A 27,573-nucleotide genomic window follows, 5' to 3' on the forward strand; every position below is an offset into this window, starting at 1 on the left:
CGACTAATTTGGGTAGGCAAGGCTGTTGAACGGCCTTATAGTTTACCTGGATCTCCACCTACAAAATAATAGGGCATCAGAAGATAATAACGTATGAATTTGAATTATTTATTTATTTTCAAATCACCACTGTCTCATCAACGTACCAGACTATTTATAACGGTGTGCTGCCTGCAGGACAGGAGTGGGACGTGCAGTTATGGTAGGAACCACTAGGGTCTGCTATTCCCCCAGGTCTAAACAGAATGAGAGCTAAGGTGCAGCGAAGATTCAGGTTTTTTAATGTATGGGGAAATTGTAAGGGGTTGGTAAGAATTTGGCCACAAGCCTATAATTCTATTATGCAAACTGAGGTTTGCTACCTGACTGGTTGGCCCTAACTCTTCAGATCAGACACAGTGTATGTGTTTACAGGGGACATCCAAGTGAATTATCCAAGTGAGTAAAGCGCGTAGCACATCGGTCTAGGCCTTACCACAGGGACTCAGGATTGATTCCAGCCAAGGGCTATTTCCTGCTTGGTCTCCCCTCTCACTGCTGTCTCCCTGCCTTTACCATACCTCATTGTCTCTATATATAAAAAATTAAAAAATAAAAGCCAAACATGTTCAAACAAGAGCTTAGTGTAGACAGAGAAGTGAATGTCAATTTCAGGTGAAAATGTAGGCTTCAGTAGATTTGTGAGGGTGCATGCTGTGTTGGCTGCACAGTTGACATAAAGAGATAACAGATAAAGACAGGAGTGTCAGTTGACACAAGCATCCATTAGTTAATTTTGCTCTGGTGGAAAAAACTGAAAGGGACGTGGGAGGAGGTGGGGGGGGGAGAGAGAGAGAGAAAGGGAGAGATCGTTGGTTTATTCAATTTCCTCTGGGTTAAACATTGACAGCCACCTGTCCACACTTTGCAACCATGGTTTTGGCTTGTAATGTCACATCCCGCCCCACTCCCTAGGTCATGTCTTGGTTCTTTCTGTGTGTTTGCACTCACCTCTCCTCTCATTTCAGTGTCTCCTCTCATTTCAGTGTCTCCTACCCTGCCTGTGATTGACCCACCCAGCCCTAATTGACAGCACAGCACCTGTGTTCAATCTAGCCCCAGTGTATTTGTGTTTCAATCTCTTGTTGCTAGTTTGTCTTTGTACCTCATGTCAAGGCTGTAGCCATGGAGTCAACATTGGGGGGGACGTTTTTTTTTTTTTAATGATCATTTCGGACAGCGTGCGTGGTTGCCTGTTGTAGCGTAGCACATTTATATTTTTATATCAATATATTGGGGGGGACGTTTTGACCAGATTTGAATATTGGGGGGGATGTGTCCCCCCCAATATGTATTATGATTACGGCCTTGCCTCATGTCATTCCCTGCCTAGTCTTCTGACTCCTGTAAAACCTTTTTTTGAATATTCTGAGTCATGCTTTTGAATCCACCACCTATTGCCGTTACATGTACAACAACTTACCCGACCCGATGGAAAACTTTTTATTCAGTACATTATACAGATTTATTTGCATACAAATTTAACCAATCAACACTTTGGTACATTTATTGCTATTAGGTTTGATTGCTTTAAGACTTACACTGTATGTCAAGGATAATCCACAGCCCCCCAAAGTGGTACACAAATGTACAAATCTTTAAAAATATTTTAAGGGTATCTGCATTCTCCAGGTAGATTGACTGTACAAGATGGCTGCCGTTTCAGAGCCTCATTTCCAGTCACTGGGGAGGACCAATGTTTGTGACGAGAGAATGTTATATTAATGTGCTATTATACACAGATAGAACAGAGCTAAGATACAAATGCAGCATCATGATTCAAACATACATAGTGGTCTTTCAAGCATCCGAGGCTGATTTAAGGTGCTCCAGTTCTGTGGAGATCTTGGGGCCTGGAGGAACTGTTTTCCTGCCCTTCTGGAAGACAGCAGAAATCTCCTCAAAGGTCTTCCCCTTGGTCTCTGGCATGCGGCAGTAGGTGAACACAGTGAAGCCAAACAGGAACACCGCAAACAGGATGAACACGTAGCTACCCAACAGAACCTACAGGAGACAGCCACAGCACAGCATAAGGGAGATTGTGAGAGTTTGAGAGAGAGAGAGACAGAGAGAGAGTGAGAGTGAGAGTGAGAGTGAGAGTGAGAGTGAGAGTGAGAGTGAGAGAGAGAGAGAGAGAGAGAGAGAGAGAGAGAGAGAGAGAGAGAGAGAGAAAGGGAAAGAACGCCTAAATGGGTTTGAATGTCCGTGAAAGAGAGATTGGCTGTCGGTGAGGGGAAAAAAAACGTGAGAAAGAGTGAGTGTGCATTGTGCATACCTCTATGTAGGGGAAAGTCATCCCCACAATGAAATTGCAAGTCCAGTTGCAGCAGCCAGCCAGAGCAATGGCCGCCGGGCGTGGTCCCTGGCTGAACAGCTCTGCCACAATGAACCAAGGGATGGGACCAGGTCCCATCTCAAAGAAGCACACAAACAGGAAGATGGCCGACATGCTGACGTAGCTCATCCAGGAGAACGTGTCCTGGGAGACAGGAAACAGGAAGCAGTCAGGGGATGTCAAACAGTCTATTGGTTTGTGAGCTTTCCATGGGATTGCAACCCTACTAAGGCTGCGGCGTTGCTATCAGCTATGAGTACAGACCAGGGTTTGGGACATTAAGCCAAGTTTGGGGACAGGAACTTGTTGTTTGAGACAGGAAATCTTGGTTGGGGACAGATAACCCACTTTGGGGACCAGCACTGTAAGATGCTTGCTATGGTACTGTTGACTTTATAGTAGCTTTGCAAATATCACATAGAAAGTGAAAGTCAGGATATCTAACAGCCCAAGCAAGAGGGAGGGATGAACAGGATACTCTGGTAAAAGGAGGAAGAAAGGAGTGCATGACTTAAGTTGTTGAGGGCTTGAAATGCAATTTGCTCACCAGATAGATGAGGCCAACTGACATGGCAACCGCACAGATGCACATCCCTCCTAAGCCAATCAGACTTAGCGTTCTTCTGCCGGCCCGATCCACGAGCACCACCTGAGAGAGAGAAAGAGGGATAGAGAAAGAGAGAGAGAGAGCGAGAGAGAGAGGGGTGAATGGGGTCAGGTGGAGAGAGAGAATGAGTGAAAAGGGTGGTTGGGAGTAGAAAGAAAGAGATAATAATCATTGTATTAATTGTGGGTTGCAGTTGCCATGTTATGTCAGTAGATGGTGAATAGGCTCGTGATTTGGGCTTATAAAAGAGATCTCATCAACTACTGTTCTCAGTTAAGATTACAAAGATGTGTGTTGACCAGTGGCGATTTCTTTAAGACTGCAAAGGCAGCTAAACTTCACTTAACATAAAAAAAAAATCATGGTCATATATTTACTATTGTGTTAACATTTTTTATGCATTAGAACACGTTCATATCGAAGACGAGTTCGTTCAAAATCAGCTACATTAGCTGATTAGTAGGTCGACTGACTGATTTCCTTATCATGTTCCCGTAGCGCCACAGTGCATTTCCCTTTTCAAGCTCAGCCTCCATGGACTTCAATGGGGCTGCTTTGAACAGTTATTTTCAGTGTTTCGAAACTATACTGTACTCGAAAGACTGCATCTCTTTTTGATTGACAGTGATTTTGTACTATAAAAGTCACCGAAGCTATTCAAGCTCAGTCCCATCACGGATTTTGCAACTGTCGTTGAAAGACAAACTGCTGAAACCTATTTCTCGGTATTTGCTTGGCGAATTTGCTAGCCAATTTTCATCATACATTTCACACAATTATACATCACATTCAGTTCAGTTAACCTAATTCCCACATTTCCTTCGTTTAATATTTTTTCGTTAGATCGTTCATTCATTCATTCATTCATACATACAGTACGGCTAGTGTCGTAGGAGTGAACTAGCCAGTGAACTGAAAATGTATATGATGTAGGCCGAAAATGAGCTTCCTCTATTTGAAAGACCAGCAGCCGCCACTGGCTCATGGAGTTGTAGTAATTGACTTAAGGCAACTATCGCACTGTGTTAACGTTCAATCACCATGGTAACATGATGACACATGAAGATGTCATAAATGCATTTCCTTTTTATAAATGACAAGCATTCGACTTATACTCAGATCCATGAACACATCATCTGAGAAGGTAAGACCTCGATCCTAAATTAAACATGTAAGCTAAAACATTTGTTTAAAATGTACTTCGAATATAATTGACAAACAATCATATTTGCGCTCATAAACACATCATATGAAGGTTTGCTTTAAATCCAAAATTAAATAAGCCTATGTAAGCTACTTAAAACATACAAATAAAATCAACGTTTGATATTTTTGAGGTTGGCCGCAGCTATGCAAGAACCTCGCAAACGTCGTCTAAATATGGCCAAAATCATGTTTGCGTCTATTGGGGGATAGCCAAACAATAATTTGGATATTCAAAACATTTTCACAATGTTGGCCTTTTAGTCTAAACATAGCAGATTTACAAACTGTCTCTTTCCAGTTTGGCCTCCAATCCAGACCATTGTTCTACGTCATAATGAATAGAATGTTTAGATGAACGCAGTGACGTCCGATATTTTCTCAAAACATTAGCACAGCGCGCACTTATTTTTACGCATCTTTCATGAAATATCTTATTTTCAATTTATTGTGAATGTAGAAAAGGAACAATGAATCACGACAAGAAAAAAATCAAGGTAGGTCAACCTTTCAACACTGATTATTAAAACAGTAAACTGATATGGCTGTCCTGATATTTTGTGGAGTGAACTCAATATAGTTTGATTGTTTCACAGAAGAAGAAGCCTTCTGAAAGAGGCCTTGAGGCAGATAAAAAAGCCACTGTGAGTCCAACTGTCATCATAAAAACCTATTATTGCGATTATTCTTTATTCCCCACACAATAACATATTAAGACGTATTATATTGAGGGTTGAGGGTGACAATGCAAGTCACTTAATTGTCTAAATTTTCTCAAAGGCCTCTGGGGAAAGCCTTTCACCTGAGTTTGCTGCCAAAGGAGACTTCAAGGAGACTTCAAGTCAACCTTCCAAGACGGTGGGCAAACCTCAGAGGCAGACCTACGCCTCTGTCCTAAAAGAGGCGGCAGGGGGCTGGGAGAAGATGGCCAGACGGACCTGTCTGATGACCAAGGAGAAGCATCAAGACGTCCTCAGGTCAGCTGAGGCTGAGAAGCCCACTGCCAGAGAGAGGGATCTGGCCAGGGAGGTGGAGAAAATGAAAGTGGAGAGGATCAACTTTGAGAACACAATACAGAAGCTTCACCATAAGCTCCTGGCGGAAGTGAAAGCTCGTGTTCAAGGAGAAGAAGCTCTGGCCAGGGCTCGGACCAACCTGCGGGGCCACGTCGCCGCCAAGATGGTGGCAGAAAGAACCGCCAGCCTCGCAACAACAAACTTGGTGGACCTCCAAAGGGCCCGACAGGATCTGGAGGATGGTTTGACCTCTCACCTCAGAGCCTGGGAGAAGGAGAAGGAGGAGCTGACATCTCAGAGGAACCAGGCGGTCGAAGCCCTGAAGTTGTCCGAGCAGGGCCTCACTGTGGCCACAGCCAAGCTGCTGGAGGTGGGAAACATGGCCCCCAAACCAGCTCAGTTTGGGGGAGAGTTCCAGACGGAGCTCTCTAGCCTCAGAGCAGAAATCTGGGCGGCCCAATCTGCCAGAAAGACGGCTGATACTACATGCAACATGACCAGGGCAAATCTCATCACACTGGAGAGGAACCTTCGGGCAGAAATTGCAGAGAAGGATGGGAAGATCCTCGTCCTCTTCAGTGAGAAGAAGGAGGCCCTCCAAGTGTCGCAGAAGGCGGAACAGGACCTGGAGGCTTTTAAAGCCAATCTCATGAAGATGGCCGGTGTCATGACGAGACTGCAAGTCAACTTGAGGGAGAAGGACACGCGTTGCCATGATCTGGAGAAGGCCCTGGACGAAGTTCAGGATGAATCCCGTCACATCAGAAAAGAGCTGATTGATAAATGTGCAGAGATGGAGGCTCGAGAGAAACAGGCTGCAGACACAGCTGCGGAGCTGCTGTCTCTGCAGAAAGTGGCTGACCAATCAGCAGCAGACCTGAAGGTGCTACAGAAAGTGGCTGACCAATCAGCAGCAGACCTGAAGGCTCTGCAAAAACAAGCTGAGCAATCAGCAGTAGACCTGGATGCTCTGCAGAAAAAGGCTGAGCAATCAGCAGCAGACCTGAAGGCGCTGCAGAAAGTGGCTGACCACTCAGCAGCAGACCTGAAGACTCTGCAAAAACAAGCTGAGCAATCAGCAGTAGACCTGGATGCTCTGCAGAAAAAGGCTGAGCAATCAGCAGCAGACCTGGAGGAGGCTCTGCAGAAGCTGGCTGAAACAAGGTGCCAGTCAAAGGAGACCCAAACCGAGGTAGTCCAGTCATGTCCAGGGCCTACACTAATTATTTTTGTGCATAGAAACAAGCCTTCTAATATGTCCTGTAATGCATATTGGAGTGTAAACCCTGCATGTTCCCTTGTGTACTGGGGTCGATGTGTTGACACTTTGTGTTTTTCAGAAAAGTTTCGGCAAAAAGAAAAAGAAGGGTGGCTGCTTTGGCCGCATGATGTTCTGGAGAAAATCCCAGCATGCATAGGGGGATGTTAACACCTTCATCCACCACCCTCGCCTCCCCCCTCCATACAACCTTCCTCCACCACGACCACCATCATCTCTACCCTCCTCCACCACAACCACCATCATCTCTACCTTCCACCACAAACCACCATCATCTCTACCCTCCTCTATTACAATCCACCATCATCTCCACCTTCCTCCACCCCAAACCACCATGACCCTTACTGTGCACACACACACACACACATACATCATCCTTACCACCATCCACCCATCTGACCTTATCCAAACACAAACACACATATCCTTAATCTCCCTAACCCTTGATACATGGCATCATGCATATCAACATTCTTGCATGCTGAATAGCTCAATAAAAGATGCCTCCCAAAACTTGGGGTCTTGCTTTTTCCTTCCTCATGATAGTGGCGTAAGCCTGTGTACAAGGGATGAAACTGACCTAATAGATAAACTTTCCATGGAATCACATGACACGGAATGTGTTCAAGACTGATAGTTACGAAGCTCTGTGTGTGTGTGTGTTTGAGGCACACAGCTGCACAGGTCAGCATGAGACTCGGAATGAGCGGGATAGTTGTCATGATGACACCCAGCTGACTCTTGGCTCAAGGGCACGATACCTGGCACCTGAGGGTCCCCTACTAACCCCTCAAAGCACTCCATGACAACACCTTCAAAATGCTTTATCGACACACATTTTGCTTGACAAACAGCACCTCTCTATACAACTGAACACAAAACAAGACGTCAGTGATATTGTCAAACCACAAAAAGTCCAGCTCACAGTGCTCTCGTTGTACAGATCCTTACTAATACTGTACCCCAGTGTTGTTTTATACCAAAGCCTCCTGCGCCTTAATGATGTAAACAAATCACACCCCACACAGCCTTCACTCTCTCTCCTCACTGCTCACTTTCTCACACTCACTCATTCTCTATCTCCCCCCTCATTCTCCGTTACTTTAATAACCACATTCATAATAATAATTCATAATGACAATCTCCAGGTCCAATTAGGACAAGCGGCTTGACAGAGTTAGAGTGTAAACCCAACGGGAAGATAGTCACAACTTCTTCCAACCTCCAGCAGAAACGGACGTAACAATATTCGGTGTTCTGCAGGCAACAAACTAGTTTCCTTACTACGATACAGAATACTAGTTCTCGGTTCTGCACATACCATTGTGTAACGTCAGCTGGGTTGCAGAACACCTAATAACAATAAGATTTTTCGGCCGAGACCAAATGGAGACAGAGAGGGAAACATTCCACACCTGGACACGTGCGATCACTCAACCCGACCCCACCACCCCCTGGTCCCAGAGGCGATTATTTAAGACTATAAGGGAAGCTCAGCTTCCCCTAACATAAAAAAAAAATCATGGTCAAATATTTACGATTGTGTTAACATTTTTAATGCATTAGAACACGTTCATATCGAAGACGAGTTCGTTCAAAATCAGCTACATTAGCTGATTAGTAGGTCGACTGACTGATTTCCTTGTCATACATTCCCGTAGCGCCACAGTGCATTTCCCTGTTCAAGCTCAGCCTCCATGGACTTCAATGGGGCTGCTTTGAACAGTTATTTTCAGTGTTTCGAAACTATACTTTACTCGAAAGACTGCATCTCCTTTTGATTGACAGTGATTTTGTACTATAAAAGTCACCGAAGCTATTCAAGCTCAGTCCCATCACGGATTTTGCAACTGTCGTTGAAAGACAAACTGCTGAAACCTATTTCTCGGTATTTGCTTGGCGAAATTGCTAGCCAATTTTCATCATACATTTCATACAATTATACATCACATTCAGTTCAGTTAACCTAATTCCCACATTTCCTTCGTTTAATATTTTTTCGTTAGATCGTTCATTCATTCATTCATACATACAGTACGGCTAGTGTCGTAGGAGTGAACTTGCCAGTGAACTGAAAATGTATATGATGTAGGCCGAAAATGAGCTTCCTCTATTTGAAAGACCAGCAGCCGCCACTAGCTCATGAAGTTGTAGTAATTGACTTTAGGCAACTATCGCACTGTGTTAACGTTCAATCACCATGGTAACATGATGACACATGAAGATGTCATAAATGCATTTCCTTTTTATAAATGACAAGCATTCGACTTATACTCAGATCGATGAACACATCATATGAGAAGGTAAGACCTCGATCCTAAATTAAACATGTAAGCTAATTTAAAACATTTGTTTAAAATGTACTTCGAATATAATTGACAAACAATCATATTTGCGCTCATAAACACATCATATGAAGGTTTGCTTTAAATCCAAAATTAAATAAGCCTATGTAAGCTACTTAAAACATACAAATAAAATCAACGTTTAATATTTTTGAGGGTGGCCAAGAACCTCGCAAACGTCGTCTAAAGATGGCCAAAATCATGTTTGCGTCTAATGGGGGATAGCCAAACAATAATTAGGATATTCAAAACATTTTCACAATGTTGGCCTTTTAGTCTAAACATAGCAGATTTACAAACTGTCTCTTTCCAGTTTGGCCTCCAATCCAGACCATTGTTCTACGTCATAAATGACTAGAATGTTTAGATGAACGCAGTGACGTCCGATATTTTCTCAAAACATTAGCACTTATTTTTACGCATCTTTCATGAAATATATAATTTTCAATTTATTGTGAATGTAGAAAAGGAACAATGAATCACGACAAGAAAAAAATCAAGGTAGGTCAACCTTTCAACACTGATTATTAAAACAGTAAACTGATATGGCTGTCCTGATATTTTGTGGAGCGAACTCAATATAGTTTGATTGTTTCACAGAAGAAGAAGCCTTCTGAAAGAGGCCTTGAGGCAGATAAAAAAGCCACTGTGAGTCCAACTGTCATCATAAAAACCTATTATTGCGATTATTCTTTATTCCCCAAACAATAACATATTAAGACGTATTATATTGAGTGTTGAGGGTGACAATGCAAGTCACTTAATTGTCTAAATTTTCTCAAAGGCCTCTGGGGAAAGCCTTTCACCTGAGTTTGCTGCCAAAGGAGACTTCAAGGAGACTTCAAGTCAACCTTCCAAGACGGTGGGCAAACCTCAGAGGCAGACCTACGCCTCTGTCCTAAAAGAGGCGGCAGGGGGCTGGGAGAAGATGGCCAGACGGACCTGTCTGGTGACCAAGGAGAAGCATCAAGACGTCCTCAGGTCAGCTGAGGCTGAGAAGCCCACTGCCAGAGAGAGGGATCTGGCCAGGGAGGTGGAGAAAATGAAGGTGGAGAGGATCAACTTTGAGAACACAATACAGAAGCTTCACCATAAGCTCCTGGCGGAAGTGAAAGCTCGTGTTCAAGGAGAAGAAGCTCTGGCCAGGGCTCGGACCACCCTGCGGGGCCACGTCGCCGCCAAGATGGTGGCAGAAAGAACCGCCAGCCTCGCAACAACAAACTTGGTGGACCTCCAAAGGGCCCGACAGGATCTGGAGGATGGTTTGACCTCTCACCTCAGAGACTGGGAGAAGGAGAAGGAGGAGCTGACATCTCAGAGGAACCAGGCGGTCGAAGCCCTGAAGTTGTCCGAGCAGGGCCTCACTGTGGCCACAGCCAAGCTGCTGGAGGTGGGAAACATGGCCCCCAAACCAGCTCAGTTTGGGGGAGAGTTCCAGACGGAGCTCTCTAGCCTCAGAGCAGAAATCTGGGCGGCCCAATCTGCCAGAAAGACGGCTGATACTACATGCAACATGACCAGGGCAAATCTCATCACACTGGAGAGGAACCTTCGGGCAGAAATTGCAGAGAAGGATGGGAAGATCCTCGTCCTCTTCAGTGAGAAGAAGGAGGCCCTCCAAGTGTCGCAGAAGGCGGAACAGGACCTGGAGGCTTTTAAAGCCAATCTCATGAAGATGGCCGGTGTCATGACGAGACTGCAAGTCAACTTGAGGGAGAAGGACACGCGTTGCCATGATCTGGAGAAGGCCCTGGACGAAGTTCAGGATGAATCCCGTCACATCAGAAAAGAGCTGATTGATAAATGTGCAGAGATGGAGGCTCGAGAGAAACAGGCTGCAGACACAGCTGCGGAGCTGCTGTCTCTGCAGAAAGTGGCTGACCAATCAGCAGCAGACCTGAAGGTGCTACAGAAAGTGGCTGACCAATCAGCAGCAGACCTGAAGGCTCTGCAAAAACAAGCTGAGCAATCAGCAGTAGACCTGGATGCTCTGCAGAAAAAGGCTGAGCAATCAGCAGCAGACCTGAAGGCGCTGCAGAAAGTGGCTGACCACTCAGCAGCAGACCTGAAGACTCTGCAAAAACAAGCTGAGCAATCAGCAGTAGACCTGGATGCTCTGCAGAAAAAGGCTGAGCAATCAGCAGCAGACCTGGAGGAGGCTCTGCAGAAGCTGGCTGAAACAAGGTGCCAGTCAAAGGAGACCCAAACCGAGGTAGTCCAGTCATGTCCAGGGCCTACACTAATTATTTTTGTGCATAGAAACAAGCCTTCTAATATGTCCTGTAATGCATATTGGAGTGTAAACCCTGCATGTTCCCTTGTGTACTGGGGTCGATGTGTTGACACTTTGTGTTTTTCAGAAAAGTTTCGGCAAAAAGAAAAAGAAGGGTGGCTGCTTTGGCCGCATGATGTTCTGGAGAAAATCCCAGCATGCATAGGGGGATGTTAACACCTTCATCCACCACCCTCGCCTCCCCCCTCCATACAACCTTCCTCCACCACGACCACCATCATCTCTACCCTCCTCCACCACAACCACCATCATCTCTACCTTCCACCACAAACCACCATCATCTCTACCCTCCTCTATTACAATCCACCATCATCTCCACCTTCCTCCACCCCAAACCACCATGACCCTTACTGTGCACACACACACACACACATACATCATCCTTACCACCATCCACCCATCTGACCTTATCCAAACACAAACACACATATCCTTAATCTCCCTAACCCTTGATACATGGCATCATGCATATCAACATTCTTGCATGCTGAATAGCTCAATAAAAGATGCCTCCCAAAACTTGGGGTCTTGCTTTTTCCTTCCTCATGATAGTGGCGTAAGCCTGTGTACAAGGGATGAAACTGACCTAATAGATAAACTTTCCATGGAATCACATGACACGGAATGTGTTCAAGACTGATAGTTACGAAGCTCTGTGTGTGTGTGTGTTTGAGGCACACAGCTGCACAGGTCAGCATGAGACTCGGAATGAGCGGGATAGTTGTCATGATGACACCCAGCTGACTCTTGGCTCAAGGGCACGATACCTGGCACCTGAGGGTCCCCTACTAACCCCTCAAAGCACTCCATGACAACACCTTCAAAATGCTTTATCGACACACATTTTGCTTGACAAACAGCACCTCTCTATACAACTGAACACAAAACAAGACGTCAGTGATATTGTCAAACCACAAAAAGTCCAGCTCACAGTGCTCTCGTTGTACAGATCCTTACTAATACTGTACCCCAGTGTTGTTTTATACCAAAGCCTCCTGCGCCTTAATGATGTAAACAAATCACACCCCACACAGCCTTCACTCTCTCTCCTCACTGCTCACTTTCTCACACTCACTCATTCTCTATCTCCCCCCTCATTCTCCGTTACTTTAATAACCACATTCATAATAATAATTCATAATGACAATCTCCAGGTCCAATTAGGACAAGCGGCTTGACAGAGTTAGAGTGTAAACCCAACGGGAAGATAGTCACAACTTCTTCCAACCTCCAGCAGAAACGGACGTAACAATATTCGGTGTTCTGCAGGCAACAAACTAGTTTCCTTACTACGATACAGAATACTAGTTCTCGGTTCTGCACATACCATTGTGTAACGTCAGCTGGGTTGCAGAACACCTAATAACAATAAGATTTTTCGGCCGAGACCAAATGGAGACAGAGAGGGAAACATTCCACACCTGGACACGTGCGATCACTCAACCCGACCCCACCACCCCCTGGTCCCAGAGGCGATTATTTAAGACTATAAGGGAAGCTCAGCTTCCCCTAACATAAAAAAAAAATCATGGTCAAATATTTACGATTGTGTTAACATTTTTAATGCATTAGAACACGTTCATATCGAAGACGAGTTCGTTCAAAATCAGCTACATTAGCTGATTAGTAGGTCGACTGACTGATTTCCTTGTCATACATTCCCGTAGCGCCACAGTGCATTTCCCTGTTCAAGCTCAGCCTCCATGGACTTCAATGGGGCTGCTTTGAACAGTTATTTTCAGTGTTTCGAAACTATACTTTACTCGAAAGACTGCATCTCCTTTTGATTGACAGTGATTTTGTACTATAAAAGTCACCGAAGCTATTCAAGCTCAGTCCCATCACGGATTTTGCAACTGTCGTTGAAAGACAAACTGCTGAAACCTATTTCTCGGTATTTGCTTGGCGAAATTGCTAGCCAATTTTCATCATACATTTCATACAATTATACATCACATTCAGTTCAGTTAACCTAATTCCCACATTTCCTTCGTTTAATATTTTTTCGTTAGATCGTTCATTCATTCATTCATACATACAGTACGGCTAGTGTCGTAGGAGTGAACTTGCCAGTGAACTGAAAATGTATATGATGTAGGCCGAAAATGAGCTTCCTCTATTTGAAAGACCAGCAGCCGCCACTAGCTCATGAAGTTGTAGTAATTGACTTTAGGCAACTATCGCACTGTGTTAACGTTCAATCACCATGGTAACATGATGACACATGAAGATGTCATAAATGCATTTCCTTTTTATAAATGACAAGCATTCGACTTATACTCAGATCGATGAACACATCATATGAGAAGGTAAGACCTCGATCCTAAATTAAACATGTAAGCTAATTTAAAACATTTGTTTAAAATGTACTTCGAATATAATTGACAAACAATCATATTTGCGCTCATAAACACATCATATGAAGGTTTGCTTTAAATCCAAAATTAAATAAGCCTATGTAAGCTACTTAAAACATACAAATAAAATCAACGTTTAATATTTTTGAGGGTGGCCAAGAACCTCGCAAACGTCGTCTAAAGATGGCCAAAATCATGTTTGCGTCTAATGGGGGATAGCCAAACAATAATTAGGATATTCAAAACATTTTCACAATGTTGGCCTTTTAGTCTAAACATAGCAGATTTACAAACTGTCTCTTTCCAGTTTGGCCTCCAATCCAGACCATTGTTCTACGTCATAAATGACTAGAATGTTTAGATGAACGCAGTGACGTCCGATATTTTCTCAAAACATTAGCACTTATTTTTACGCATCTTTCATGAAATATATAATTTTCAATTTATTGTGAATGTAGAAAAGGAACAATGAATCACGACAAGAAAAAAATCAAGGTAGGTCAACCTTTCAACACTGATTATTAAAACAGTAAACTGATATGGCTGTCCTGATATTTTGTGGAGCGAACTCAATATAGTTTGATTGTTTCACAGAAGAAGAAGCCTTCTGAAAGAGGCCTTGAGGCAGATAAAAAAGCCACTGTGAGTCCAACTGTCATCATAAAAACCTATTATTGCGATTATTCTTTATTCCCCAAACAATAACATATTAAGACGTATTATATTGAGTGTTGAGGGTGACAATGCAAGTCACTTAATTGTCTAAATTTTCTCAAAGGCCTCTGGGGAAAGCCTTTCACCTGAGTTTGCTGCCAAAGGAGACTTCAAGGAGACTTCAAGTCAACCTTCCAAGACGGTGGGCAAACCTCAGAGGCAGACCTACGCCTCTGTCCTAAAAGAGGCGGCAGGGGGCTGGGAGAAGATGGCCAGACGGACCTGTCTGGTGACCAAGGAGAAGCATCAAGACGTCCTCAGGTCAGCTGAGGCTGAGAAGCCCACTGCCAGAGAGAGGGATCTGGCCAGGGAGGTGGAGAAAATGAAGGTGGAGAGGATCAACTTTGAGAACACAATACAGAAGCTTCACCATAAGCTCCTGGCGGAAGTGAAAGCTCGTGTTCAAGGAGAAGAAGCTCTGGCCAGGGCTCGGACCACCCTGCGGGGCCACGTCGCCGCCAAGATGGTGGCAGAAAGAACCGCCAGCCTCGCAACAACAAACTTGGTGGACCTCCAAAGGGCCCGACAGGATCTGGAGGATGGTTTGACCTCTCACCTCAGAGACTGGGAGAAGGAGAAGGAGGAGCTGACATCTCAGAGGAACCAGGCGGTCGAAGCCCTGAAGTTGTCCGAGCAGGGCCTCACTGTGGCCACAGCCAAGCTGCTGGAGGTGGGAAACATGGCCCCCAAACCAGCTCAGTTTGGGGGAGAGTTCCAGACGGAGCTCTCTAGCCTCAGAGCAGAAATCTGGGCGGCCCAATCTGCCAGAAAGACGGCTGATACTACATGCAACATGACCAGGGCAAATCTCATCACACTGGAGAGGAACCTTCGGGCAGAAATTGCAGAGAAGGATGGGAAGATCCTCGTCCTCTTCAGTGAGAAGAAGGAGGCCCTCCAAGTGTCGCAGAAGGCGGAACAGGACCTGGAGGCTTTTAAAGCCAATCTCATGAAGATGGCCGGTGTCATGACGAGACTGCAAGTCAACTTGAGGGAGAAGGACACGCGTTGCCATGATCTGGAGAAGGCCCTGGACGAAGTTCAGGATGAATCCCGTCACATCAGAAAAGAGCTGATTGATAAATGTGCAGAGATGGAGGCTCGAGAGAAACAGGCTGCAGACACAGCTGCGGAGCTGCTGTCTCTGCAGAAAGTGGCTGACCAATCAGCAGCAGACCTGAAGGTGCTACAGAAAGTGGCTGACCAATCAGCAGCAGACCTGAAGGCTCTGCAAAAACAAGCTGAGCAATCAGCAGTAGACCTGGATGCTCTGCAGAAAAAGGCTGAGCAATCAGCAGCAGACCTGAAGGCGCTGCAGAAAGTGGCTGACCACTCAGCAGCAGACCTGAAGACTCTGCAAAAACAAGCTGAGCAATCAGCAGTAGACCTGGATGCTCTGCAGAAAAAGGCTGAGCAATCAGCAGCAGACCTGGAGGAGGCTCTGCAGAAGCTGGCTGAAACAAGGTGCCAGTCAAAGGAGACCCAAACCGAGGTAGTCCAGTCATGTCCAGGGCCTACACTAATTATTTTTGTGCATAGAAACAAGCCTTCTAATATGTCCTGTAATGCATATTGGAGTGTAAACCCTGCATGTTCCCTTGTGTACTGGGGTCGATGTGTTGACACTTTGTGTTTTTCAGAAAAGTTTCGGCAAAAAGAAAAAGAAGGGTGGCTGCTTTGGCCGCATGATGTTCTGGAGAAAATCCCAGCATGCATAGGGGGATGTTAACACCTTCATCCACCACCCTCGCCTCCCCCCTCCATACAACCTTCCTCCACCACGACCACCATCATCTCTACCCTCCTCCACCACAACCACCATCATCTCTACCTTCCACCACAAACCACCATCATCTCTACCCTCCTCTATTACAATCCACCATCATCTCCACCTTCCTCCACCCCAAACCACCATGACCCTTACTGTGCACACACACACACACACATACATCATCCTTACCACCATCCACCCATCTGACCTTATCCAAACACAAACACACATATCCTTAATCTCCCTAACCCTTGATACATGGCATCATGCATATCAACATTCTTGCATGCTGAATAGCTCAATAAAAGATGCCTCCCAAAACTTGGGGTCTTGCTTTTTCCTTCCTCATGATAGTGGCGTAAGCCTGTGTACAAGGGATGAAACTGACCTAATAGATAAACTTTCCATGGAATCACATGACACGGAATGTGTTCAAGACTGATAGTTACGAAGCTCTGTGTGTGTGTGTGTTTGAGGCACACAGCTGCACAGGTCAGCATGAGACTCGGAATGAGCGGGATAGTTGTCATGATGACACCCAGCTGACTCTTGGCTCAAGGGCACGATACCTGGCACCTGAGGGTCCCCTACTAACCCCTCAAAGCACTCCATGACAACACCTTCAAAATGCTTTATCGACACACATTTTGCTTGACAAACAGCACCTCTCTATACAACTGAACACAAAACAAGACGTCAGTGATATTGTCAAACCACAAAAAGTCCAGCTCACAGTGCTCTCGTTGTACAGATCCTTACTAATACTGTACCCCAGTGTTGTTTTATACCAAAGCCTCCTGCGCCTTAATGATGTAAACAAATCACACCCCACACAGCCTTCACTCTCTCTCCTCACTGCTCACTTTCTCACACTCACTCATTCTCTATCTCCCCCCTCATTCTCCGTTACTTTAATAACCACATTCATAATAATAATTCATAATGACAATCTCCAGGTCCAATTAGGACAAGCGGCTTGACAGAGTTAGAGTGTAAACCCAACGGGAAGATAGTCACAACTTCTTCCAACCTCCAGCAGAAACGGACGTAACAATATTCGGTGTTCTGCAGGCAACAAACTAGTTTCCTTACTACGATACAGAATACTAGTTCTCGGTTCTGCACATACCATTGTGTAACGTCAGCTGGGTTGCAGAACACCTAATAACAATAAGATTTTTCGGCCGAGACCAAATGGAGACAGAGAGGGAAACATTCCACACCTGGACACGTGCGATCACTCAACCCGACCCCACCACCCCCTGGTCCCAGAGGCGATTATTTAAGACTATAAGGGAAGCTCAGCTTCCCCTAACATAAAAAAAAAATCATGGTCAAATATTTACGATTGTGTTAACATTTTTAATGCATTAGAACACGTTCATATCGAAGACGAGTTCGTTCAAAATCAGCTACATTAGCTGATTAGTAGGTCGACTGACTGATTTCCTTGTCATACATTCCCGTAGCGCCACAGTGCATTTCCCTGTTCAAGCTCAGCCTCCATGGACTTCAATGGGGCTGCTTTGAACAGTTATTTTCAGTGTTTCGAAACTATACTTTACTCGAAAGACTGCATCTCCTTTTGATTGACAGTGATTTTGTACTATAAAAGTCACCGAAGCTATTCAAGCTCAGTCCCATCACGGATTTTGCAACTGTCGTTGAAAGACAAACTGCTGAAACCTATTTCTCGGTATTTGCTTGGCGAAATTGCTAGCCAATTTTCATCATACATTTCATACAATTATACATCACATTCAGTTCAGTTAACCTAATTCCCACATTTCCTTCGTTTAATATTTTTTCGTTAGATCGTTCATTCATTCATTCATACATACAGTACGGCTAGTGTCGTAGGAGTGAACTTGCCAGTGAACTGAAAATGTATATGATGTAGGCCGAAAATGAGCTTCCTCTATTTGAAAGACAGCCGCCACTAGCTCATGAAGTTGTAGTAATTGACTTTAGGCAACTATCGCACTGTGTTAACGTTCAATCACCATGGTAACATGATGACACATGAAGATGTCATAAATGCATTTCCTTTTTATAAATGACAAGCATTCGACTTATACTCAGATCGATGAACACATCATATGAGAAGGTAAGACCTCGATCCTAAATTAAACATGTAAGCTAATTTAAAACATTTGTTTAAAATGTACTTCGAATATAATTGACAAACAATCATATTTGCGCTCATAAACACATCATATGAAGGTTTGCTTTAAATCCAAAATTAAATAAGCCTATGTAAGCTACTTAAAACATACAAATAAAATCAACGTTTAATATTTTTGAGGGTGGCCAAGAACCTCGCAAACGTCGTCTAAAGATGGCCAAAATCATGTTTGCGTCTAATGGGGGATAGCCAAACAATAATTAGGATATTCAAAACATTTTCACAATGTTAGCCTTTTAGTCTAAACATAGCAGATTTACAAACTGTCTCTTTCCAGTTTGGCCTCCAATCCAGACCATTGTTCTACGTCATAAATGACTAGAATGTTTAGATGAACGCAGTGACGTCCGATATTTTCTCAAAACATTAGCACTTATTTTTACGCATCTTTCATGAAATATATAATTTTCAATTTATTGTGAATGTAGAAAAGGAACAATGAATCACGACAAGAAAAAAATCAAGGTAGGTCAACCTTTCAACACTGATTATTAAAACAGTAAACTGATATGGCTGTCCTGATATTTTGTGGAGCGAACTCAATATAGTTTGATTGTTTCACAGAAGAAGAAGCCTTCTGAAAGAGGCCTTGAGGCAGATAAAAAAGCCACTGTGAGTCCAACTGTCATCATAAAAACCTATTATTGCGATTATTCTTTATTCCCCAAACAATAACATATTAAGACGTATTATATTGAGTGTTGAGGGTGACAATGCAAGTCACTTAATTGTCTAAATTTTCTCAAAGGCCTCTGGGGAAAGCCTTTCACCTGAGTTTGCTGCCAAAGGAGACTTCAAGGAGACTTCAAGTCAACCTTCCAAGACGGTGGGCAAACCTCAGAGGCAGACCTACGCCTCTGTCCTAAAAGAGGCGGCAGGGGGCTGGGAGAAGATGGCCAGACGGACCTGTCTGGTGACCAAGGAGAAGCATCAAGACGTCCTCAGGTCAGCTGAGGCTGAGAAGCCCACTGCCAGAGAGAGGGATCTGGCCAGGGAGGTGGAGAAAATGAAGGTGGAGAGGATCAACTTTGAGAACACAATACAGAAGCTTCACCATAAGCTCCTGGCGGAAGTGAAAGCTCGTGTTCAAGGAGAAGAAGCTCTGGCCAGGGCTCGGACCACCCTGCGGGGCCACGTCGCCGCCAAGATGGTGGCAGAAAGAACCGCCAGCCTCGCAACAACAAACTTGGTGGACCTCCAAAGGGCCCGACAGGATCTGGAGGATGGTTTGACCTCTCACCTCAGAGACTGGGAGAAGGAGAAGGAGGAGCTGACATCTCAGAGGAACCAGGCGGTCGAAGCCCTGAAGTTGTCCGAGCAGGGCCTCACTGTGGCCACAGCCAAGCTGCTGGAGGTGGGAAACATGGCCCCCAAACCAGCTCAGTTTGGGGGAGAGTTCCAGACGGAGCTCTCTAGCCTCAGAGCAGAAATCTGGGCGGCCCAATCTGCCAGAAAGACGGCTGATACTACATGCAACATGACCAGGGCAAATCTCATCACACTGGAGAGGAACCTTCGGGCAGAAATTGCAGAGAAGGATGGGAAGATCCTCGTCCTCTTCAGTGAGAAGAAGGAGGCCCTCCAAGTGTCGCAGAAGGCGGAACAGGACCTGGAGGCTTTTAAAGCCAATCTCATGAAGATGGCCGGTGTCATGACGAGACTGCAAGTCAACTTGAGGGAGAAGGACACGCGTTGCCATGATCTGGAGAAGGCCCTGGACGAAGTTCAGGATGAATCCCGTCACATCAGAAAAGAGCTGATTGATAAATGTGCAGAGATGGAGGCTCGAGAGAAACAGGCTGCAGACACAGCTGCGGAGCTGCTGTCTCTGCAGAAAGTGGCTGACCAATCAGCAGCAGACCTGAAGGTGCTACAGAAAGTGGCTGACCAATCAGCAGCAGACCTGAAGGCTCTGCAAAAACAAGCTGAGCAATCAGCAGTAGACCTGGATGCTCTGCAGAAAAAGGCTGAGCAATCAGCAGCAGACCTGAAGGCGCTGCAGAAAGTGGCTGACCACTCAGCAGCAGACCTGAAGACTCTGCAAAAACAAGCTGAGCAATCAGCAGTAGACCTGGATGCTCTGCAGAAAAAGGCTGAGCAATCAGCAGCAGACCTGGAGGAGGCTCTGCAGAAGCTGGCTGAAACAAGGTGCCAGTCAAAGGAGACCCAAACCGAGGTAGTCCAGTCATGTCCAGGGCCTACACTAATTATTTTTGTGCATAGAAACAAGCCTTCTAATATGTCCTGTAATGCATATTGGAGTGTAAACCCTGCATGTTCCCTTGTGTACTGGGGTCGATGTGTTGACACTTTGTGTTTTTCAGAAAAGTTTCGGCAAAAAGAAAAAGAAGGGTGGCTGCTTTGGCCGCATGATGTTCTGGAGAAAATCCCAGCATGCATAGGGGGATGTTAACACCTTCATCCACCACCCTCGCCTCCCCCCTCCATACAACCTTCCTCCACCACGACCACCATCATCTCTACCCTCCTCCACCACAACCACCATCATCTCTACCTTCCACCACAAACCACCATCATCTCTACCCTCCTCTATTACAATCCACCATCATCTCCACCTTCCTCCACCCCAAACCACCATGACCCTTACTGTGCACACACACACACACACATACATCATCCTTACCACCATCCACCCATCTGACCTTATCCAAACACAAACACACATATCCTTAATCTCCCTAACCCTTGATACATGGCATCATGCATATCAACATTCTTGCATGCTGAATAGCTCAATAAAAGATGCCTCCCAAAACTTGGGGTCTTGCTTTTTCCTTCCTCATGATAGTGGCGTAAGCCTGTGTACAAGGGATGAAACTGACCTAATAGATAAACTTTCCATGGAATCACATGACACGGAATGTGTTCTAGACTGATAGTTACAAAGCTCTGTGTGTGTGTGTGTTTGAGGCACACAGCTGCACAGGTCAGCATGAGACTCGGAATGAGCGGGATGGTTGTCATGATGACACCCAGCTGACTCTTGGCTCAAGGGCACGATACCTGGCACCTGAGGGTCCCCTACTAACCCCTCAAAGCACTCCATGACAACACCTTCAAAATGCTTTATCGACACACATTTTGCTTGACAAACAGCACCTCTCTATACAACTGAACACAAAACAAGACGTCAGTGATATTGTCAAACCACAAAAAGTCCAGCTCACAGTGCTCTCGTTGTACAGATCCTTACTAATACTGTACCCCAGTGTTGTTTTATACCAAAGCCTCCTGCGCATTAATGATGTAAACAAATCACACCCCACACAGCCTTCACTCTCTCTCCTCACTGCTCACTTTCTCACACTCACTCACTCATTCTCTCTCTCCCCCCTCATTCTCCGTTACTTTAATAACCACATTCATAATAATAATTCATAATGACAATCTCCAGGTCTAATTAGGACAAGCGGCTTGACAGAGTTAGAGTCTAAACCCAACGGGAAGATAGTCACAACTTCTTCCAACCTCCAGCAGAAACGGACGTAACAATAGGGGAACAGCTTCCCCTAACATTAAAAAAAATCATGATCAAATATTTACGATTGTGTTAACATTTTTAATGCATTAGAACACGTTCATATCGAAGACGAGTTCGTTCAGAATCAGCTACATTAGCTGATTGGCAGGTCGACTGCCTGATTTCCTTATCATACAGTCCCGTAGCGCAACAGTGCATTTCCCTGTTGAAGCTCAGCTTCCATGGACTTCAATGAGGCTGCTTTGAACAGTTTTTTTCAGTGCTTCGAAACTATACGGTCATTGGATAAATGCTGCGATTATGTCCTGCCCTGGACGCTCAGTGTCTCTGGGAGTGAATGAAGGAGTGGGCTGGGCTTTTAATCAATAGCTGTATTTAAATGTTAATTGGTTGACTATAACATTGTTTTCTAAAAGCAATATAGTACGAGTGCAATAACGCCACTCGACGCAACTCGTAGCCACTCGGCCTCCGGCCTTACCAACCCCACTCGCACTCGTACTATATTGCTTTAACAACTGGCCCCAGCGTGGTCCCGCCAGTTGAATTGATTTAGAACCTCCACAAAAAAAATTTGCTTCTTAATGTAGCCAATTGACTAAGTAATCGATAAATTTGATGTTTCCTGATATTTTTTATGTTCACCAAACAAAAACATTAAACATGTGTTTGCTTGCTACATTCTAGTGCTTTGTGAGTTAGTCCCACATATCTTGGTGGGAAGTGTGTTGGAACCATGTCAAACTAGAAACTTTTATGAGTTAAGAGATTAAGTGGACACAATGAATGGATGTGTGTGTTGACTGTATCTTCTGGAACCTTTGCAAGGAGGAAAATTAATGATCACCTTTGCCTATGCTTGTGAATTCATTATTTGCAAGTGTGCAACTGGAATTTCAGAATTTACTTTGTCACATGATTCCTTTGTCACCTGGACACCTGGAAAAGTATGTGTGTGTGTGTATGCATGCATGTGTGTGTGTGTGTGTGCACTTACAGACACCATAGTAAAGACGGTGTTGATGACTCCTACTCCAATGGTGGCGTAGACAGGCTGGGCAACGCCAGCACGTTCGAAGATGGCCGTCGAATAATAAAAGATCTGAGAGCAACAAAACAAACATTGTCTTTCGATTACGTAAATCTGCAATGTATATGAGTGTCACATAAAAAAAAAGTTTATGTCACAATCAAGGACAATAACATTCTGTAATCTAATCTATGAAAGTCAGTCTGGTGACTCATTGGTGACATCCACACAGACAGAGACACACACACTCACTCCCTATCTATCCTCCCCCTTTTCTCTTTCTCCATGTCCCAGCTCCTGTTGTTCCTCCCTCCTCTCTGCTACTCACAGCGTTGATGCCAGAGAGCTGTTGGGAGAGGTGCATCATGAGGGCCACGAACAGCTGCTGTCTGTACAGAGACGAACGCACCTGGAGACACGAGACACAACACAGGTCACAGCAGAGAGACAGACAGACAGACAGACAGACAAAAAGACAGATGCAACACAGGTCACTGCTGACAGTCAGACAGACACGACAAAGGTCATAGCAGACAGGCAGAAAGGAGACACAACACAGGTAACTGACAGACAGACAGACAGACGGATGGATGGACGGGTGGAAGGGCGGGCGGGCGGGCAGGCAACTTGTGTTTGTGTGGTGTTCCTGGTCCTCTGTATCCATGTTGACAGTGTAGTAGCCAACAGTGCAGCACGTACCAGACCGACGATGGACACCTGTTCTTCCTTCTCCGCCTCCTCCTTCTCCTTCCTCATCTCCTCCAGGTCTGCTGTGGGGTCGTACTCCCCTTTCAGACGATGTAAGCCTACAGGAGAACGCATAGGGGTGGGAGAGGGAGGAAGTCTGACAGTGTATTTTTGTCAAATTTAGTTTGTATGTGTGCAGGTCTGTGTGAGTGCATTTGTTTGTATTTGTGTGTATCTATTTGTGCTGTGTGTGTGTAAAGTAGGGGTGAGGGAAAAAATCGATTTGCATTTGAATATTGTTCATTTTAAATATTAACAATAACAATGAGTTTACTAAACTGCAAGAAAAACTATACATTTCAAGGTTTTGATGCATTGGGATTTTTTCTTCAACACTTAACTGCCTATCACAGTCAAATAGAAACAAGTAACACTAAACAGCAAACTGGAATCAAATGTAAGCATATATTTAATCGAAATTTGATTAAAATAAATAAATCGTGAATTGAAAAATTGTGAATCGATTTTTAATCGAATCATGACCCCCCAAGAATCAATTTGAATCGAATCGTGATGTACCAAAAGATTCCCACCCCTAGTGTACAGTACTGTATCTGTATCTGTGTACATGTGTGTTCATCTGTGCAAGTGTGTGTGTGCGTGTTTGTGAGTGAGTGTACAATATATCTGTGTTTGTGTGTGTGTGTTCAACTGTCCAAATGTGCACATGCGTGTGTGTCTGAGAGACAGTCTGCTTTACTCTTGCGGGCCTCTGCCTCCAGTCCCCTGCGTATGTAGAGGTACCGAGGGCTCTCTGGACAGAGAGGTAGGAGCAGGGACTGGAGGAGGGCCGGGGCTCCGGAAAGACCTAGCAGTAGAGGCCACATGGAGTCATTCCCCAGGAGGAACTCCAGACCGATCACCTGTAGAGACACAGAGAGAAAGAGATGATTGACGGACCAGTTATTGTCTCGGCTGGGACTCTACTAGTCATGGTATGTGTTTGGGAGAACACAATGGTGTATTATTTATGCATTAAACCAGACTAGCACACACTAACACGTATTTCCAATGACGAGAGGGCCCTGTGTGAGTGTGGTTGTGTGGACGGGTGTGTTATTACTGTTTGTGTATCTAAGGCCAGGGACGCTTGTGTTGGTCCCCGGCTTTGAAACAATTCGGTTAGATGTCAGGGAGATTGACACCAATTTAGAAATGTCATAGTACATTAGCTGTAACCTCGGGCGTTAAACAGTTAATTACATGAAACTTGGACCTAGGTAAAACATTCTACATGGACCATCACTCATCATTAGTCAAGGCTGCAGTAGACCAAGTGTGATGCCTTTGCAAGACAAAGTAATGTGTCAAAACATGTTGGACTACTGCATGCACAAACTCTGCAAACCCTGTAAATATACACGTTACAACAATATTACTAGAATACCATACATAAAATAAGAAACAAAATTTTATCAAACATGACATTAAAAGCTGTTTAGTACTATATTTACATGAACACAACTTCTAATGATAATTTCAGAGTCTTCCTCGGTTCACCTTCCTCTTCAACTGTTGAGATCACCTCTCCAGAGGTGTGTCATTAAATTGAGTGATTGTCATTTGAACATGACAGTCCCTTTTGTGCCAATCAACGACTGTCCCAGACGAGTGTCTGAGTGACCAGTGACAAAAGGAGCTGGAACATTCAGGTCTCTGTCCACACAGCCCTACATGTATTTATACATGTAGGGCTGTGTGTGTGTGTCTCACCTGGCTGATAAGGATGCCAGTGACGATGGCCAGCTGGTGTAATGTCCCCAAAGCTCCTCTGTATGCCATAGGAGCTATCTCCCCTATATACATGGGCACCAGCCCTGACGATAAGCCTGCAACACACACACACACACAGGTGCACTCACAAAATACACACGCATACACACACACAGACATGGAATAAGAGGTGAGTGATTGGCCATCTATTGTACTCAATGATTCATCGCATTCCAGGCTGACCCTAGCAGCAGATAATAATGACATAGACTGAACTAGAGTCTGTTTTCTCAAACACAGTTACAACCCCCTCCCAGATCCCCAGACCCCCTCACCACAGTAGAAGCCCATGACAGCTCGTCCAGTGATAACCATGATATGAGGCCTCCATGTATTGGCCAAGCCCATCAGCAGGCCACCAGCTACTGCCAATACGTTCACCATGAGCATACCCTTCACTCTGGGACACACACGCACACACACGCAAATATCAAACGAGGATCATTCTTTTATTTATGTCATTCGTATCTATGCCACTGTTGCCCTCTTCCTTCCCCTCCTTCCATCCTCCTCTTCCTCTCCTTCCCCACGTCTCCTCGACCTCTCCTCTGGAGACAACTTCTCCTCCCCCCTCTCCTCCTCTTCCTCACCTTCCTCTCAGGTCTCCCACAAAGCCCACCAGGAACGAGGAGACCATGCCTCCCACAGAGAAGATGGCCACCGACAGGGACCAGTATATCACCACAGACGAGTGTACTTCATTTTCCTCCACCAGCGTGCTGTTGTCTGATTGGAGGAGAGGCTCCTCTGGCACCAACCCCAGCGCCCGTCCGTAATGCCTCTCTATGATCTTTAACCCAGAGAAAGTAACAGCTGTCACCGACACAGTCACTAGGCAATGGTCAGCCACTAGAGAGATTGGGGCTGTTGTTATGGTTTCCCAGGAATGTAAAGGTAAGCCTTTGTGGACTATCTTCAATGTGAAATTTAGACGTGGATTTTTGACTGGGTGAATGAATGAATGAATGAGTTAATTATTTGATGAATCACAAAATCAAATATGTAATGAATTAATGCATGGATAAGTAATTTATTTCTGCTAGCTTTTGTTTGTCGTTTTATTAGATTGTGTTGTTGTTTAGATGGAGGCGGGTGTAGATTGAAGTGTGTGTGTGTAGATGGAGGTATGTGTAGATGGAGGTGAGTGGAGATGGAGGTGAGTGGAGATGGAGTTGTATGTGTGTAGATGGAGGTGAGTGGAGATGGAGGTGAGTGGAGATGGAGTTGTATGTGTGTGCACCTTCTGTGGAGAATTGATGACTCCTAGGCTGTATCCATACTGCAGAGAGCCTAGGACTGCTGTGAATACAGCCAGAGCCAGGGTACCTGTCAACTGCTACACATACACACACAAGTTTGTTTTACTATTCTAGCGAGGACCGACAATTTACTTCCATTCAAAACAGCGTTATCCCCAACCCTTAACCGCGAACAAAAACAGACATCTGTTTTTGAGATATCTATCTTTTTCAAATTAATAATACTTTATTTACATAGCACATTTCATACAAGAATTGCAGCTCAAAGTGTCATTGTACAATACAGCAGGGCATATTAATGAGGCTATACAGACAGACAGACAGACAGACAGACAGACACAAAATCACTATTTTGAAACATACACACACACCTGACAAACAACATTGGCTATTTTCCCATCATATCAGATGAGGTACAAACAGAAGTAAACAACAGTTTTATGTTTATTTAATCAAGGAGCTACATACTTCATCTCCCGTGATGAAGTGTTGGAAGGTGTGTGAAAGTGTGTGAATGGAGAAATCTTTACCTTTCCTGACTCCATTCTGGGTCCAGAGTGTCAACTCCTTCGCAGGACACAGGACTTGCTGCGACCCCACTACATGGTGAGATAACATCCCACACACACAGCAAACACACACACATCTCCGGGTAATGATCAATCCCTAGGTATCACGCTGTGTTCATGCTCTCCATTGCACTCTCTCCATTGCACTCTCTCCATTGCACTCTCTCCATTGCACTCTCTCCCTGCTCGTTTTTCCTTGCGCCGCTGTGTCCAGCTAATTGGGAGTCAGATGGCTGAGCGGTGAGGGAGTTGGGCTAGTAATCAGAATGTTGCCGGATCGATTCCCCGCCATGCCAAAAGAAGTTGTATCCTTGGGCAAGGCACGTCACCCTACTTGCCTCCGGGGGGAATGTCCCTGTACTTACTGTAAGTCGCTCTGGATAAGAGCGTCTGCTAAATGACTAAATGTAATCTCTCCAGCAGTGCTCTCTCAGAGCTTTTTCAGCTCCTCTCTCTGTTCATGCATCTCTTCTCTGGTCTAATCTCTCCAGCAATTCTAGGATTCTGTCTGTCTGCTCCTCTCTCTAGCATTCTCCAAATCCCAGCAAA

The 27,573-nt window shown here is 44.8% G+C and overlaps 1 protein-coding gene across 1 annotated transcript; it reads right to left on the reverse strand.

Annotated features, from left to right (window-relative positions):
• Nucleotides 1-1,468: 1,468 nt before the first annotated feature.
• Nucleotides 1,469-27,323, reverse strand: slc2a2 (solute carrier family 2 member 2). Its single transcript, XM_047018354.1, has 12 exons — nucleotides 26,986-27,323; nucleotides 26,437-26,532; nucleotides 25,787-25,986; nucleotides 25,472-25,596; nucleotides 25,137-25,252; nucleotides 24,124-24,286; nucleotides 23,376-23,482; nucleotides 23,005-23,085; nucleotides 22,644-22,748; nucleotides 2,922-3,023; nucleotides 2,315-2,518; nucleotides 1,469-2,043 (listed from the first exon to the last, which is right to left on the reverse strand). Exons 1-12 carry the CDS (start codon nucleotides 26,998-27,000, stop codon nucleotides 1,840-1,842), a joined length of 1,518 nt encoding a protein of 505 aa, XP_046874310.1. The 5' UTR covers nucleotides 27,001-27,323; the 3' UTR covers nucleotides 1,469-1,839.
• Nucleotides 27,324-27,573: the final 250 nt, after the last annotated feature.

The sequence above is a fragment of the Hypomesus transpacificus genome, chromosome 3, assembly GCF_021917145.1.
Source record: "Hypomesus transpacificus isolate Combined female chromosome 3, fHypTra1, whole genome shotgun sequence".
Lineage (NCBI taxonomy): Eukaryota > Metazoa > Chordata > Actinopteri > Osmeriformes > Osmeridae > Hypomesus > Hypomesus transpacificus.

Bases quoted from the DNA above. Each gene is read 5' to 3' on its own strand.
- slc2a2 (XM_047018354.1), bottom strand. The intron at 25,597-25,786 runs GTGAGGAAGAGG...TGTGTGTCCCAG, and splicing joins GTGGGAGACCTGAGAGGAAG to AGTGAAGGGTATGCTCATGG. The intron at 3,024-22,643 runs GTAAGTGCACAC...TCTCTCTCTCAG, and splicing joins CCGTCTTTACTATGGTGTCT to GTGGTGCTCGTGGATCGGGC.